The 16,212-nt window shown below is 34.6% G+C and overlaps 3 protein-coding genes across 3 annotated transcripts; 2 read left to right on the top strand and 1 right to left on the bottom strand.

The window, feature by feature from the left end:
- Positions 1-3,242: 3,242 nt before the first annotated feature.
- On the bottom strand, positions 3,243-4,090 carry LOC149398995 (protein DOG1-like 3). The gene has a single exon (XM_089613107.1). The coding sequence runs from the start codon at positions 4,028-4,030 to the stop codon at positions 3,263-3,265; it is 768 nt and encodes a 255-aa protein (XP_089469233.1). The 5' UTR covers positions 4,031-4,090; the 3' UTR covers positions 3,243-3,262.
- Positions 4,091-6,572: 2,482 nt separating this feature from the next.
- Positions 6,573-10,390, top strand: LOC149398994 (uncharacterized). Its single transcript, XM_089613381.1, has 4 exons — positions 6,573-6,798; positions 7,287-8,213; positions 9,284-9,358; positions 10,044-10,390. Exons 2-4 carry the CDS (start codon positions 7,371-7,373, stop codon positions 10,152-10,154), a joined length of 1,029 nt encoding a protein of 342 aa, XP_089469507.1. The 5' UTR covers positions 6,573-6,798; positions 7,287-7,370; the 3' UTR covers positions 10,155-10,390.
- A 1,266-nt stretch (positions 10,391-11,656) lies between these two features.
- On the top strand, positions 11,657-16,069 carry LOC149398993 (Eukaryotic aspartyl protease family protein). Its single transcript, XM_089613254.1, has 8 exons — positions 11,657-12,118; positions 12,301-12,418; positions 12,705-12,928; positions 13,880-14,104; positions 14,195-14,333; positions 14,617-14,814; positions 15,189-15,261; positions 15,715-16,069. Exons 1-8 carry the CDS (start codon positions 11,916-11,918, stop codon positions 15,822-15,824), a joined length of 1,290 nt encoding a protein of 429 aa, XP_089469380.1. The 5' UTR covers positions 11,657-11,915; the 3' UTR covers positions 15,825-16,069.
- Positions 16,070-16,212: the final 143 nt, after the last annotated feature.

The following is a 16,212-nucleotide window of genomic DNA, read 5'->3' as shown; positions in this document are numbered from 1 at the left end:
GGGAAAACTATGAAATCAGAGTTTAATAGTAACATTTTTTAATGCGAAAATTCTGCGGCAAGTGAGCAATTACAATGATTGTGTATCGTGTTTTGGCTTGTGTTTTGAGAACGTGATTTTTCGTTTTCTTCAGAAAATTGTTGATGAGACCATGTAGAGAGTTCCAGAATCGAAGCGGATAGTTGATCATTACATTGGAAAAAATTAGGATCACCGCAAAGAAACAAACACCATAATTAACTAGTGTTGCCAAAACTCTGCCTGCAAGCTTTCCTGATTCTATTATAAGCATTTCACTGACCGTGAACTACAATCTCTCCAGGTTTGTAATTTGTTTGGATATAGTGCGTTGCAAACAAAATAGTTTCCGTGGAAGCAACGCGCACATGTACGTATAACAATCCTGGTTTGTCCTAAAACTAATCATCTCCTTTCATAAAATCTTTTTAATTTTTAATGTTTCCAGAATTTCTTTATTTTTCTATCACCTACTTTTAGTATTAAATGTACCCGTATTTGAGTAAGCAAATGATATTATTAATGCTCTCAATTTCCTTAACAATAATAAATACTAAACCCTCCTAAAGAGACCCCAGCTGAGAAATGGGAAAGCTTGGAGGGCAGGATGAGAAGGAAAGGATATGGAATATTAAAAAAAATTATAAATAATAGCTTAAAAAGTGATTAATTTCGGGTCTTTTCTGTGCTCAAGTGAGCTGAACAAACTTTAAAAAGTTAATTATATGGAAATTGGAATATAAAATAAATAATTAACAGCTTGCGTACAAGTTACAATACACTGTGACGAGTAAATAAAAAAATATTGACGTGTGAATGTGCAATCTGACTCTTTCTCTTTCAACAACGCTCGGAGAGATGAATTGAAGTCAGCATCACTGAGTATGATACACTGTGATAAGTAAATAGAAAGAAATAAAAAAAAAGACTTCATTTGCATCAATTTCCTCGTAATTTTCAGAATAGACTCTAATTCAATAGAGTAAACAAAAAAGAATCAAGAGAGAGTTATTTGCTTCACCTACAACGCGCTGACTGTTGGGTCCGCAGGAGCTCCTCCACTTGGCCTATAAAAGTCAAACCATGTTCTTCAAATGTCAAGAGATCCTCATTTGGGATCCCGATAAAAGTCAAACCATACAAGTTATGTTATTGCTTCACCAACAAGAAAAGCCCTCACAACCATGGCGCGATCATCGCAGGCGACAACTCCGACGAGCACCGTCCACGACACTCTCGGCGATCATCTTACAAGTATTCGAAAGTTCCTATCATCTTGCATTAATTATCTTTTGAGGAGAAAAAAAAGGGATTATTCACGCAAGGGCTCTAGGGCGGTCGAGACAGGTGAAGAAGAGAACGAGGGAACGAAACAAGAAATTTTAATCTCATCCCACGAATTACTAGACTCAGAGGCAACGTTCAGTCTGGGGGACAAAAACCCTACTTATTATCGTCACCCCTTTGAATTATACGTTGACTGTTTACGTATGGACGAGACTCGCTACTCGTGCAATATTATGTGACTCTCTGTATCTGTATCTGTATGTATTGTTGATTAAATCCCTTTGGGTGTGTGTCATGTGGTTCCTGATCCGGTACTTGTAACATGATAAGACGTACACGTGGTTTGAAATCCGATCCGCTATATTAATTGTGAAACGGAATAAGGCAAAAGCTGAAGATCCACAACTAGGAATCGTTCGTCGGTGCAAAAAAGTCGTCGGTTGGAATGAACCGTTCTATTGCAAGACGTGAGTCATGTTCTAAACTGACTGACACGTTGCTTATATAGTGGTTTACTCTATACCATAGTGTCATTTATCAAAGCCCTTGTCATTTTTGTAATCTGTTATTGTAGTTGTAGAGTCCGCTGCTTAGGTGGATTCAGTTCTCTCTCTCTCTCTCTCTCTCAATGGTATCATAGCGTAGCTCTTTCGTGAACTGATCGTTTCTCTTTCTTCATCGGTCAATGTCTGTGTCTCTTCTTCTCCAATCACCATGGACGCAAGCCAGAGCTAGGCTAACGACATTTCGTAAGGTTGTTCGAGACATTTGAGCTCAGGAAGGACATTTTGTTAGAAATATTACACAAACAATATTCATAATGCGGAAAAAAAAGGCCCGTATATATCATGTGTTTTAATAAAATGTCGACTTTAATATTTGATTTTCAAAAATGTCGGGTTCGTACAAGCTATTGAACTAAAATGATGAAATTATACCCTCAAATAGATAACATTGCAGTTACAAATCTTCTTTTCATTTATGTTAAACTCTTATATAAGAAAAACCGAATCAAATCCAAACCAACACCCTAATTTTCAAATTCTTAATTTTGAAAAAAAAAATAGCTTTAAACCAATATTAAATAATAAAATTCATATCTCCCAAGAGATCACTTCATTCCATGTTCGAATTGCAACTCTGAATCTTGGATTATCTGTTCGAATCTGTAATTTTGATGACTATCAACTGTCGATTTTTACCCCTTTCTCTTTCTGTATTCTTCACGATTCAGAGACTGTTATTTATTTTTGTTACTAAATGAATTACATAAATGACGCGAATGAAAAAGATAATTGATTATTAAAAGATTAGTTTTAATTTTTGCACTTAAGTCATTACCGTTTTATTATTTACCATTTTGAACTCGAGAAAGCATGCCATAACCTATTTTTTCGATCACGTCGATCTTGTACTTTCTATTAAGTGATTCTTAAAGAGATGCCTTGACAGAGATTTTAATCTCAAATTTTCTTTTTCCTGCAGGACAAGACAACAATGGGGTGTTGCTCATTGCTGATGATGTAATTATTTTCACTATTTTTACAATATATTTAATCAAATGTTTACGGACATGATATTTGTACTTTTAAGTTATTTATTGATTTTTATAAAAAAAAAAAAAAAGTTATTTATTGATTTAATTTAATATCGGTAAAAAAATAAAAATAAAAATAAAATCATAATTTAAAAATAATTAAAACCATAATTTTACCAAATAATTTTGTATCAGAATGCTAACTCAAATAAAAGCTAAAATCATAATTTAACGACGAAAATAGAGATTAGAAAATACAACTTAAAAAAAAAAACAAAAAAAATCTAACTCCAGATTTAAACATAAATATACGCCAAGAAAAAGAAAACTTTGATACAACCGCCAAGATCTTAATATAATAGCGCCAAAAAAAAAAACAAAAAAACACCGCCAAACGAACTTATTATATATAATATATAATTAATGATCATCGGCGGCGGCGGCGGCGTTTTCTTGCTTGATTCCCCAATCATGAAGACGGAGATGAAGCTCGGCGGCGGCGATGAGGAAATGAAGAGCCTGAGAGTCCGTCAGAATGTCGACCACTCCTTTGAGAGTCCTCAGCCTCAGCTCGTCCGCCATCTCCACAACCTGCCCTAACCCTAACTCCTTCCCTCTCACCGCCGCCCCAAACCTCTCCTCCGACAACACCTCCACCACGTCCGCCGCCGCCACGCCCTCCTGCTCCGACGCCATCCTCTCCGACAGCCTCTTCTCCTCCCTCACCGTCCTCCTCTGCAGCGCGTCCACCGCCGCCATCTGATCCGCCGAAATTCCCGCCAGATCTCCGGCGGACGAGGTCAATCCGGCGGAGACCAGATCGGAGACGCTTCCGGCGGATCGCTGGAGGAGCTGGACTCCGGATTTGGAGTAGAGGAGGTGGAACGCCATGGAAGGTCTCCAACCTCCGATCCAGAGGAAGGCGTTCTCCAGAGAGCTCTCCCACGGCGGAGTCAGCATCGCCGCCGCGTCGCGCCGAGTGTAGAGCTCCTTCTCTTTGTAGTACTTCTCGTAGTGGCTCACCACGCGGTTCACCACCGACGACTTTGACTCGTCGGAGGAGGCGGCGGCGGAGATTAGCTCGTTTAGGTTTTCGTTCTGCTCACGAATCCATTGGTTGTAGAAATTCTCGAAGCTTTTGGTCTCCGTAGACTCATCGTTTGCGTTTCTGCTTGATATAATAGACATTCTTAGTGCTGATATGATAGCCTTGATTTCATTTCTTCATTATATATATGACAGAGAGGTATTTTTTTTTTATCTATATTTGGAAGGTTTTTGTTGGGTATGAATAATATTAATATATATATTTTTAATGACAAAAAAAGAAGATCTAAATATTGGAGAAACCAAAATGGTGTCGGGATTAAAGAAACAGAGTGGAACAAGTTCAGTGTATATAAGAATATAAGGGCTGCTTGATCCGCTGCACATCTTGAAACTTGCAAAACCACTGATATGAAGAAACATATATAATTACTAATACTATTATGTCACAAAATTATACCCATCTCAGTCATTGGCTAAATATATTAGTGCAATAATATCTTATTATTTTTGTCCTCCGATAATTTGACACCACGAAAATCACCGGAACAACGAAATGACATTGTGATTCTCGGCGATGAATCTACGGGACGAGATGCGTTTAAGTATTTTGCATCGATCAAAGTGCGTTTCGCATTTGATACGTTGCACTAAACTTTGAAATTTGAGATCAAGAATTCATTCATGAACTCGGATGATCTGTCCCTTTTTTGTGTCTTTTTTGCTGTCCCTCTGTTAGAGAATAGATTGTCGTTTATAGTCATGACGTCGTTTACTTCTATCTTTCTCAGTTTTACGTCATTTATTCTACTTTTGTGTCGTTACCTGAGTTAAATAGTCAAGTCGTTACCGGCACTATACTTGTATAAATACTGAGCTTATGCTCTTGTGAATGGTATTGAGAGATATTCTTCTCCTCAATCGCTCTCATATTTGCTTCTTCACACACTCCAATAAAATAACTCATATTATTATTTTATTTAATTATTTATTTATATTAATTTTTTAACCGTGAACAAATGTCAAAAACATTAAAAACGCAATTAATAATCGTTAATAAATGTTAGTAAGTTTTTTTCTTTAACTAATAGTCGGTAATAACTGTTAATAAATTTCTATCAGAAACCTATTACCAGTTATTACCGACTATTAACTTCGATGCTTTTGTTTTGTTATTTCCGTCATGGTTAAAAATGTAATGAAGAGAGAGAGAGAGAGAGAGAGAGAGAGAGAGAGAGAGAGAGTATTCAGGTATATATAAATTATTTTCATTTAATTTATTTTTGACAAAGAATGAGGAGAAAAAAATAAGGGTAATTTTGTCTTATTGCATTAAAGATTGGTTAATTACCAAATATTACTAAAATGTTGGTTATTTCACAATTCTAAATTTTAAAAAAAGTTAGTAGTTTGAGCTCCCTAAATATAATATAATAAGAATAAATCTAACAAAATAAATAATTCATTTTATTTTAAAGATAAAACTAATTCATATATCAAATATGACTCACTTGACCACTAAAATGTATTTATGTAAAGAATTATTATATTGGTATATGTCACCGTAAATTGTGAACTGAAAATACAAAATATAGAGTTACTACAAAAATAAGGTACTTGGGCACTTTCGGCCAGGTGACCACGTTGCTCTCTATGCTCAATAAAATAATGCATTATTTTATTCTAGACTCTTCTATTATTCCTACATGATATTAAGATAATGATATGAAAAGTTCTTCATAATATTTTGATGCCCTTCAAAGAAAAAAAAATCGATGCATACAAAAAATATATATATATATATATATATATATATATATATATATATATATATAAGCTCTTCTTGTTTTTTTTTTCCTTCAGAAAATTAGCTCTTTATTAAAAACATAATTTATTACAATTATTTCACCCGTTAGTATTCACATTCACATTAGTAACTAATAACAGAGTAAAATTTCATTTCAGGAGGGACATAAATAACAATAAAAGAATTTAAAAAAGCATTATTGAAAGGAATAAAAAAAATATAATTTTGGACGGAAAATTTAAAATATCATGGATAAAAGATCTAATTGTAAAAAATTGAGAAGACTCATTGCCCCGATCCTTATGTGGCTGGTCTCCCGAGCGTACAAGGTGTATAAATCATAAATAGAATACAATGTAAAATTAATTTATAGCTTATCATTTTAATTGTGCGGTTAAAATTAATTGGAAAATCTTTTTTTTTTTCCCTTCTTAATCTATATATATATTTTTTTATGAGTTTTACGAGGATCCAGGAACAAGGAAAGTTTATCTAGATTGTTAACTGGATTGGACGAATTAAAATTAACTCGTTAACCTCCAAACCTGTTTAGTGTTTTCGTTTATATTATTCATAACTGCACTATACATAAATATTGCATGCATTTAGTTAAGATGATATATTTGCATAATGTCAATAAAATATATATTAAAAATATTTTTTGAAATTTAATCACAATGATTATATAATAGAATAATTGCATTAGTTATTAAACTTTATAAATTTATTACTGTAAATAGTCAAAATTAGACAAAAGGAGATAAAGTATCAAAATTAGTTTTAACATTAAAGAAAAATAGATTTGGCTTAACCGAATGTTGGCGTCAAAGTCAATAATAGTAAGACGCGCGAGAGAAAGTTAAGTCTTTCGCTGACGTGTCATCTTCTTTAGACAGACATCCGTTTACCTTCTCTTTTTCTCTCCCGACTGAAAAGAAAGAAGAACGACCAGAAATAGAAAATAAATAAATATATAATAAATAATATATTTTATTTATAAAATACTGAAATCAATAATTACAGAAAACAATTCATCGGTAGATCCGGGGTTTCAACCCCAAAAACTTTAAAGAGGTCAAGCTTCTTCTTTGGACTCTCCCAGGTTCGTTCGTATCTACATATCTTTTACGAATGTTGTTGACTCCTAATTAATTGCGTTTAATTATGACCAAATCAACAAATTTATTTTCTTTATTTCATAAAACATATTTATATATTTTAGCGCCTGCGAGTTTGGTTGTTTATAGGTTGATCGATAGTAAGGAATAAGGTTCGATCTGCTGATTATCGCCTGAGAAATTCTTTTGGCTCTGTTGAAGTTAAATCTTACTTAAACGCCGATAATTGAATAGATTAGGGTTTGTGTCCCACCGAATTCGCGATCCTTCACGAGAAAATGGAGGGGAATGAAGTGATGTGTTTCTATCTTATTTGCAATCACAGTCTCAATTCCAGCTTTTGGAACATTTTATGACGTTTACTTTTTGTCTTTATATACTTGGAAAATACAAGGCTCGCCTTCATTTGTATGGTGTTTTACAATGTTTAGAATTCCCATTCATTCAACACTTTACTTGTATTGAATTGAAGGCTTTGGAAGTTAAGAGTAACAAACCGCGATGAGGTAACGAACCGCGAGTTTTTGGTGCCCTTTTTGCACCGAAATCTGTCTCGATGGCTAAGGAAACCCCGCCACAAATCGAAGGTCTGGAATTGGAAAATAGTAATAATAATAAAAGAGTAGAGCCGGAGGAGAATCTGGAATCTTGCTCGGAGAGGGTTTCGGGCGTGGAAACGTGCCGGGTTTGCCAGTGCCTGGAATCGGACGAGAGAGGAGACAAGGCATTGGAGTTCTTGGGCATCGAAGAAGGACAAGGCAAGAAAGTTGGAGTGAAAAAGACCGCCCGTTTCACTGAGCTAGTGAGCCCCGACGGAGAAGTCATAATCTGCAAGGAAGAGGACTCCGAAGAAGACGATATCGAGAACGGTTTGGGGTCAGGTTTGGGAACGCTGATCGAGCTCGGTTGCTCTTGCAAGAACGACATGGCTTTGGTCCACTACGCGTGTGCCCTCAAGTGGTTCATTAACCACGGCTCGACCGTCTGCGAGATCTGCGGCGACGCGGCCAAGAACATCTCGACGGTTGACTTTAGAAAAGTCGTGTGTGCGTTGAAAGAGTACGAGGCTCTGAGGGAAAGGACCGCGAGCGGAGAGCCCGATCCGACGCGGGTGGTGCGGGCCCGCATCGGGGGAGTGGACCCGGACGCGGTGGCGGCGATCCGACGGCAGCGCCTGAGCGAGATCGCGCTCTGGTTCGGCCTCCCGAGCTCCGGCGGCCACGTGGCGGCTTCTCGGGCGGTCTCAGAGCAGTCGGTGAACGTCGTGGCGGCGGTGGAAGAGGCGTCGGCGTCGGAGAATCCGGCGACGAAGTGGGCCGTGGAAGGGACGGGGATTTTGCTCGCGACGGGTCTTCTCACCGTCACTCTCGCCTGGCTCATAGCTCCTCGTGTCGGAAAGGTATAAACTTTATGCTGTAATGAGTAACACATTCTATACGCGCTATTCGTTGTTTTCTGTTTCGAGAGATTTGTGTACTTGACACGTATGAGATGTTTGTTCCTTTTTTCCGTGAACTTCTGTAGACGTAAAAATAAAATTTGATTTCAAGTTTAGGAAGGCTTGTCTCTGTCTCTGTCTCTGGCTCTGCCTCAATTTTACTAATTCTATAGGTAATGTTTGAATTTGGATTTGAGAAATGATTATTATGTGATAAGTGACTTATTTAAGATAATTTTCCACCTTAATTTTGCGTCTAAGTCACTCATAAGTGCCCTCGTGGTAATACATTCGTGTTTTAATGATTTTTATGCGGTTAAGAGTAATTGCTTTTTTTTATATATATATATAAAAGTGTTTATTGAATTCTGTTAAAAGCATTCTTTTTGTATTTGATCTAATCAAGGATATTGGAACCCTTTTTTGTTCCTTGTCAATTGGGTTGCTTGTTGCACCAATAAATGACCGAGCATTGCATACTCTTAGTGACATATAGCCACTGCAGGATCATAACTATATTTGTAAGAGTTCGTTAGTGGAAATATTAGTTTTGCAAAGACGAATTAAACTTACTAGCTCACATGTTTCCAATTTGGATTTGGCGCTAACTAAATAGGTTACTCGTTAGGACAAAATTACCATTTCCCGCTTGATTAATTCTATCCTTTATATTGGATTCAAATGAGATAATTCAAGTTTTTTAGTCAATGTTGCTGTTGAAACTCATAATATTGTACTCTCGGTTGTACGAGATAAGGCGAACAAGACATTAATGTTTCATTCTATATATTCCATGCGAAATGTGGGTCTGTTGAAAAACTTACTAAAAACTGTCTTTGCACATCCCTTAAAACATATTATTACTATTTTTCCATCTCTAGTCCTCTGCTTATCATAGATTCATAGAGAACATCATTACATACTTCATTAAATATCCGACAAGTTATGATTCTGCTCTCTTTTTTCCCCTGCCATTTGATCCATTTATATATAGCAAATATTGATGTTGTTTTCTTGTGAATTCGATGCAGAAAACTGCGCGGAGTGGTCTTCATATTCTTCTCGGCGGCATTTGTGCCTTGACAGTTGTCGTCTTCTTTCGATTCGTAAGTACTCATGTATATATATATATATATATATATATATATTCTGCTTTCGTGAAGTAACGTTCTTATATATGCAAATATTTCTCCATCAAAATCCGTTTTCTCATTTTGATGTATTTAACTGTGTTTTTTTTTCCCCTCCGAATATATATATACATGAAACATGCCCAGCTTGATATAAAATATTAGGTCTTAAATCATTTATCGTTTCCCAAATGCTCACTTATACTATTTTGTAAAAGGAAAAGGTTTTCTATAGATCGTCTTTTAGTAAGTTTTCAATAGAGAGTTCTGAGTTGGGAATGTTTTGTGCATTTAAGTCCTTTATTGAGTGATATTAAGATTGTGTTTGAGTCTTCTGATGATGATGATAGAATAGTTGAAAATTGGTAAATATCAAAAGTTTTCTTATTGAAGAAAAATATTTCCCACTGAACTAGAGACTACCAAAAAAAAAAAAATCCGGTGAAAGAAAAGGGGTCAAAACCCAGTAAGTGGGCGGTTACTGGTTAACAGTTAAACCGGTATAACCGTTTAACTGATATTCGCATCTCTACCTGAACACTGCTTTTGTCATGGTTGCAACATTTTTGGAATCATTGTTCTAAAATTATATTCGATTTGCGAATTTTAATCTTAGAAGTTACCAGTTATTGAACAACCCATAACTTTTGAAATGTTTCAGTTTGTTCTGACAAGAATAAAGTACGGTCCGGCACGATATTGGGCGATCTTGTTCGTGTTTTGGTTCCTCGTCTTTGGTATCTGGGCATCGAGAGCACACGGTGCGCGTTAACCTATGATTTGTACTAGTCATATTTTGTTTGTCAATTTTTTTTTTTTTCCATTTTAAAATTTTCAACCATGTTGTATGTTCTTCCACGGTTAGTAGATTTTGGAACTTCATTTGTGATTGTTTATGTGAGAATATACATTATCGTTGTAGTTGGCTCTATAATGCTCAATCAGCTCTGTATATGCATCTGGATATAGTGGATTTATTGTTTGTATATAGAGTTTTTTTTTTTTTTTTTTTTTGGGAGCTCTTTTGAGGGTAACATTTTATTATCTACGTTTTATTCTTATTGTTACGTGAGTTAGTTTAATCCTTTGAACTAAAGAGTGAACTTTAGTCTGAATAAATGTTCTCTTATGTTTCTAGAAAGTTCATGAGTTGACTCACATAAGAAGCTAATGAGAATTTGATCCTTTTAACTAAGAGTGAACTTTAGTCTGAATAAAATGTTCTCTTATGTTTATAGAAAGTTCATGAGTTAGTTTAATCCTTTGAACTAAGAGTGAACTTTAGTCTGAATAAACCTTCTCTTATGTTTATAGAAAGTTCATGAGTTGACTCACATAAGAAGCTAATGAGAATTTGATGTGCAGGGTTTTAGGTTGAGTATATCAAGATACGGACAAAAATTTAATAAAATATTAAAATAAAGAATATGATGCCAAAAATGGTCTAATACTGCTGACATCATTTTTTATTATTCTTAAAATTATTAAAATAACAGAGAGATGGGGAATGTCCGAGTCTGGTCTTAAAAATAAGTTAAAAAGAATAAGTCTAAACTAATATCAATCAACGATGACATCATTCTTTTTATTTAATGGTTGTTAATTGAGAAATAGAAAAGCTATGTAATCTTAAAAAGTATTATTCTTTTTTCCATAATTAGGTCTTCGGGAAGTTCATGATGGGTGCATTTTCTAAAACTGAGAAATCCAGCTTAGCTTGGTTAGGAAAACTTTAATTTTTCGAGCCAAAAAAAAAAATAGAGAAACTTATTTTGTATACCAATAATATCTCAAATGTTTTTTTTAATGCATTTTGATTTTAAAATTGAGATATTATACACATTTTTTTCATTTTCAGATTGAGAAACAACTGTTAAATTCGCATTTCAAGAACATTTGACTAGTTTTGTTTTAAAATACGGTGAGAAACTGAGAATGAATTTCCCGGAAATTTCCGTTGTACTATTTTTTTAAACATAACAAATCAGCAAGACAGAAACTTTCTTTCCCTAATTTTTTAAAAACGAAAAGTCATAATAAATCGCACATCTATATATATATTAATTAAAGACATCCTGCATATATCTAATTACATTTGACTCGGCATGATAATCAAACTCAATTCTGTTTTAATAATTTAGGATAGCCCCAAAATGCAAGTCTCCGTAGGAATTAAAAATCTGTATATCATCAAGCAACGAAAAGAATCAAAACAAAACCCTAATAATAATTCTGCCATAACTCCACATGGTAAAGAAAGGTAGTATTATAGCCAGTAGTACTTGACAAACTAATTGAAACAAGCAATCCCAATTGATCCGTAATCCTCAAGTTATTTTTTTATTCAATTATTACAAAATAATTGACTGTCTGCATTCATTGAGTCATTTCGTCGTGCAGTTGGTGGGCGAGAGAACTCAAAGAAAACGACAAAACCCATAAAAACAATATCCTCGGAATCCATTTTCATTGGTGGGTTATCTAAATATCGAGCAATAAAAAGTGGGTTCATCGGAGAAACCAGAAAAAAAAAATGACGAAGAGAGTGGAGGTTGATCCACGGTGGTTCGTTGTGTTGATGACGTTAATGGCTTTCTGTGTGACGTCATCTTCAGCTGGCTTTTTCAACAGCCGACACAGAAGAAAATCGTCTCTTCTTCCGATTTCGTCCGTTGAGTTTGATCGAGTTGGCTCTACCATTCTTTTACCAGTCCACGGCAATGTATATCCAATTGGGTAAAAAAAAAAAAAATTTTTTTTTTTTTTTTGGTTGTGAACTGAAATTTTCTGTTTGGAAGAGGCTACTGAGTAAGTTAATAACTTAATTTTTTAAGCACACACAAAAAAAAAAATGTATTTGTCTCATAAGCACAACGTTAATTCCAAAATGACTATTCAATGATTAAATAAATTTGCAGGTATTATAATGTAACGATGAATATAGGACAACCAGCGAGGCCATATTTTCTTGATCCTGACACCGGAAGTGATCTCACTTGGCTCCAATGTGACGCTCCATGCGTCTCCTGTACTGAGGTCAAATTATTCAAGGACTTATTAATTTCTGGTCTTTTTTGTTAAAATTTTGTAAATGTTACTATGCATTGGAATCAAGGATTAAAATGTAGGCTGTCTATCTAAAAAAAAAATTATTTTTTTTAATGGAAATACCGACGGTCATTGACGACGCCGATTTAAATTTTGTAACACCTAGTTTCGCTTTTCGTCGGAATTAATCACCTTAAAATTTCGGAGGCTTTTCGGTTTTAGTTCTAGATTGGAATTTTTGACTAATAATTTAGTGCCATTTCAATATTTACAGACGCCACATCCGCTTTACCGGCCGAGCAATGACTTGGTGCCGTGCCGGGACCCACTTTGCAAAGCCTTGTACGAGCCCGACTCCCCAAAATGTGAGAATTCGGAGCAATGCGACTACGAAGTGGAGTACGCGGATGGAGGGTCGTCTCTTGGGGTACTCCTCAAGGACTCCTTTGCTCTCAACTTCACAAACGGAGCCAAACTCAAACCTCGTCTCGCAATCGGGTTCGTCCATCTCGAATTTCTATCCACATTGTTCTCTCTCATATGATTTGGAATAATTGCAAACAAGCATATGTTAATTTTGATTCACAAGAATCTATAACCATTTTTTTTAAAACGAATAAATTTAAATAGAGCTTTTTGTCAAAATTAATTACCTGAAATATTAATTTTAACTGTTTCTTTAAGTACCAAAATTTTTATTTAAATTCTCTTTTTCAAGCTATTTTGGGTGCTTATGAAAATGAGGATTACCCGAAGTCAATGATCAGCTAGTTGGTCCAAATCAAGGTTTCAAATTTAGCCGATATCTAGCTATATCTAGGCGAGATCTAGTTTTTTTTTTCACACTCTCGGTACGATATCTATAATATCTCTTATAGTCTTATAAAATTTTGCGACAAGTATACGAGATATTGCAGAAAATCTCGTCAAGTGTTTAAGAAAATCAAGTCTTTTAAAAAAACTAGAAATCAATAGAAAATCAATTGTCGATACTAATTTTTTTCTTCAAAAATTGACCTTTTTTCAACACTAATTTTCGTTTCTTTGAGAATTACTAATGAGCCTGTCCCAAACTAATCTCAAGTTACGAGGGAGCTATGATTTCCAGCAAGCTACGATATATATATATATATATATATATATATATATATATATATATATATTATAAAATATTTGTCGATATCTCCACCAGTATTCGATATCTCAATAAATTTATGATCGTTAAGTCGGTGGCGGTATTTCAAATAACTATAAAATCTCTGTTGATATCTCTCTAAGTAACCGGTATCTCAATAAAATTGGACTATCGGTATCTGATCGGTAACGGTATTTGAATCATTGGTCCAAATACGCCAACACTAAAATATAACTTGGTTCTTTGACAACTCTAGTCGTAAACACCAACGATTACCTGTGATAAAAATGACTAATTTGCCCTTCTCAACACAGGTGCGGATACGATCAAATCCCCGGCTCGTCTCAACACCCTTTAGATGGGGTGTTGGGACTAGGCAGAGGGAAAGCGAGCATTGTGTCGCAACTCCACGGCCAAGGCTTTGTGAGGAACGTGGTCGGGCATTGCCTGAGTAGGCGAGGCGGAGGGTTTCTCTTCTTCGGGGACGGCCTCTACGATCCTTCTCGTGTCACTTGGGCGCCCATGTCACAAGATTACTCGTACATTAATAAATTAAATTTTATTAAAAAAATTTTATTATCATAAACCCTTTTATTGATTCTATTTTTTTTTTCCTTGTGTGTCCTTAGAAAACACTACTCTCCGGGGTACGCGGAACTTAGATTCGACGGAAAGCCCACCGGAGCGAGAAACCTTCTCACGGTTTTCGATAGTGGAAGCTCTTACACTTACATAAACTCTCAAGCCTATCAAACATTAACATCTTTGGTAAAGACTCCATTTTTTCTTTTTCATTTAACAACTAAACTAGCATCTCTTGTCGTAAAGACTCGAACTTTTTTATATCGGAATAGATTTTTGTCTCGATTCACGATTAGTGACGATCCACTCACGTGTTGACACGCGGCAACGAACTGCCACGTGTCAACACGCGAGTGGATCGTCACTAATCGTGAATCGAGACAAATAGCATTGCTCTTTTTATAATGACGAAGATCTTTGATTCTTTGATTGAATTTTATATTAATATTGAAATGTATTTTGTTCTCAGATGAAAAGAGAGTTGCCTAAAAGGGTGTTGAGAGAAGCCCCGGAGGATGAGACTTTGCCACTGTGTTGGAGAGGCAAAAGGCCGTTCAAATCCGTCGCTGATGTCAGAAAATACTTCAAGCCATTGGCGTTGGACTTCATTGGTGTTGGCAAGACTAAGACTTATGATTTACTCCCTGAAGATTATCTTATTATATCGGTATGTCTATGTATCTACACGACAAATATTACCATTTTTTTTTAGCGTAAATGGTCTTTAAATTATTAGCTTAGGGACATTAGTTTCTAAATTGGTATTGTAATCTCTTTGTCTAGTGAGAAACTAATTAAAAATTATATCCCAACTTAAAAAACTCCGGACAATATTAGTTCAATAATTTTGGTGTAAATATGTTTAAAATTATTTAGGTTTTTTATATCAATTGAAAATAAAAATATTTATATGAAAGGGACTATAATGTTACAAAACTAATCAGTACGATTGTTTAGAGCTATTTGGCTAAAATGAAAATATAAATCTTTGGATTAGTACTGAAGTTTTTTTTTTTTTTTTTTTTTTTTTTGGCATGACAGTCCAAGGGAAGTGTTTGCTTGGGGATTCTTAATGGCACTGAAGTTGGGTTGCAGAACGCTAACATTATTGGAGGTATTTATATATTTATAAATTTATTATTACATTTTTTTTGGGTTCAATATGTATACTTTGGATTTATATCCTCTAGGAGTAATGATAAAATTTAGGCTTATCAACATTAAGATAGGACTTTACCCAAAATTGATATTAGAATGAAAATGAATAAATAAGTGAGTACATATGATGATACAAGGTGGGTAAGTATTTTTCTTAGATATATTTTCAAATTCAATATATTTTCTAATGATGAATCTTCATCAGTTTGGTACTATTAATAATAATATTATCACTCTAGCAATGTAAACATGTTTACGGAGAATTATAATTTTAATCTGTTTTAGAATGACAATATCTTTTTCTTCTTTTTTTTTCCTCTTTATGGAACTTCCTTGCATTAGTCAATTTGTTCTTGTTTGTAATTTTAGAATTTAGATTTACTAATGTTTTATCATTTTTTTTTTGCAGACGTGTCGATGCAAGATAGGATGGTGATTTATGACAATGAGAAAAATGTGATCGGATGGGTCCCTTCTATTTGTGATAAGCCTCCCAAAAAAACCACCCTAATCTTCTGATTATCTTCAATCATTTGTTGGATTAGCATAAATAGGGAAGATAATAATAATAATAATAATAATAATAATAATAATAATATTTTTAGCTGTATTTATAAACACGTGCGTGTATATATGTGATAGTATATCCTATTCTAGTTTATGAGTCTATTTAAATGTGAAAACATTGAGGGGGTGTATGTGGACTAAATAAATCCTTGTTGTGTAACTTGGGAAAATAATCAAGCTCATCTATGATTTAAATACATCCTTTGTTATGTCATTGAATAAATATTATTCAATTTTTTTTTTGGAGGTGAGAGAAAGTCTCGGGCGGCTAATTTTTGCGGAGGAAAAGAAGATAGTACATAATACAAACTGCATTTGAAAATAAGTCATATTTTTCAGT

This window comes from Urtica dioica, chromosome 4 (genome assembly GCF_054948205.1).
Source record: "Urtica dioica subsp. dioica isolate 48M chromosome 4, U.dioica_male_clone48M_v1_H2, whole genome shotgun sequence".
Taxonomy (NCBI): Eukaryota; Viridiplantae; Streptophyta; class Magnoliopsida; order Rosales; family Urticaceae; genus Urtica; species Urtica dioica.
This window is presented reverse-complemented; position numbering and strand designations above follow the sequence as displayed.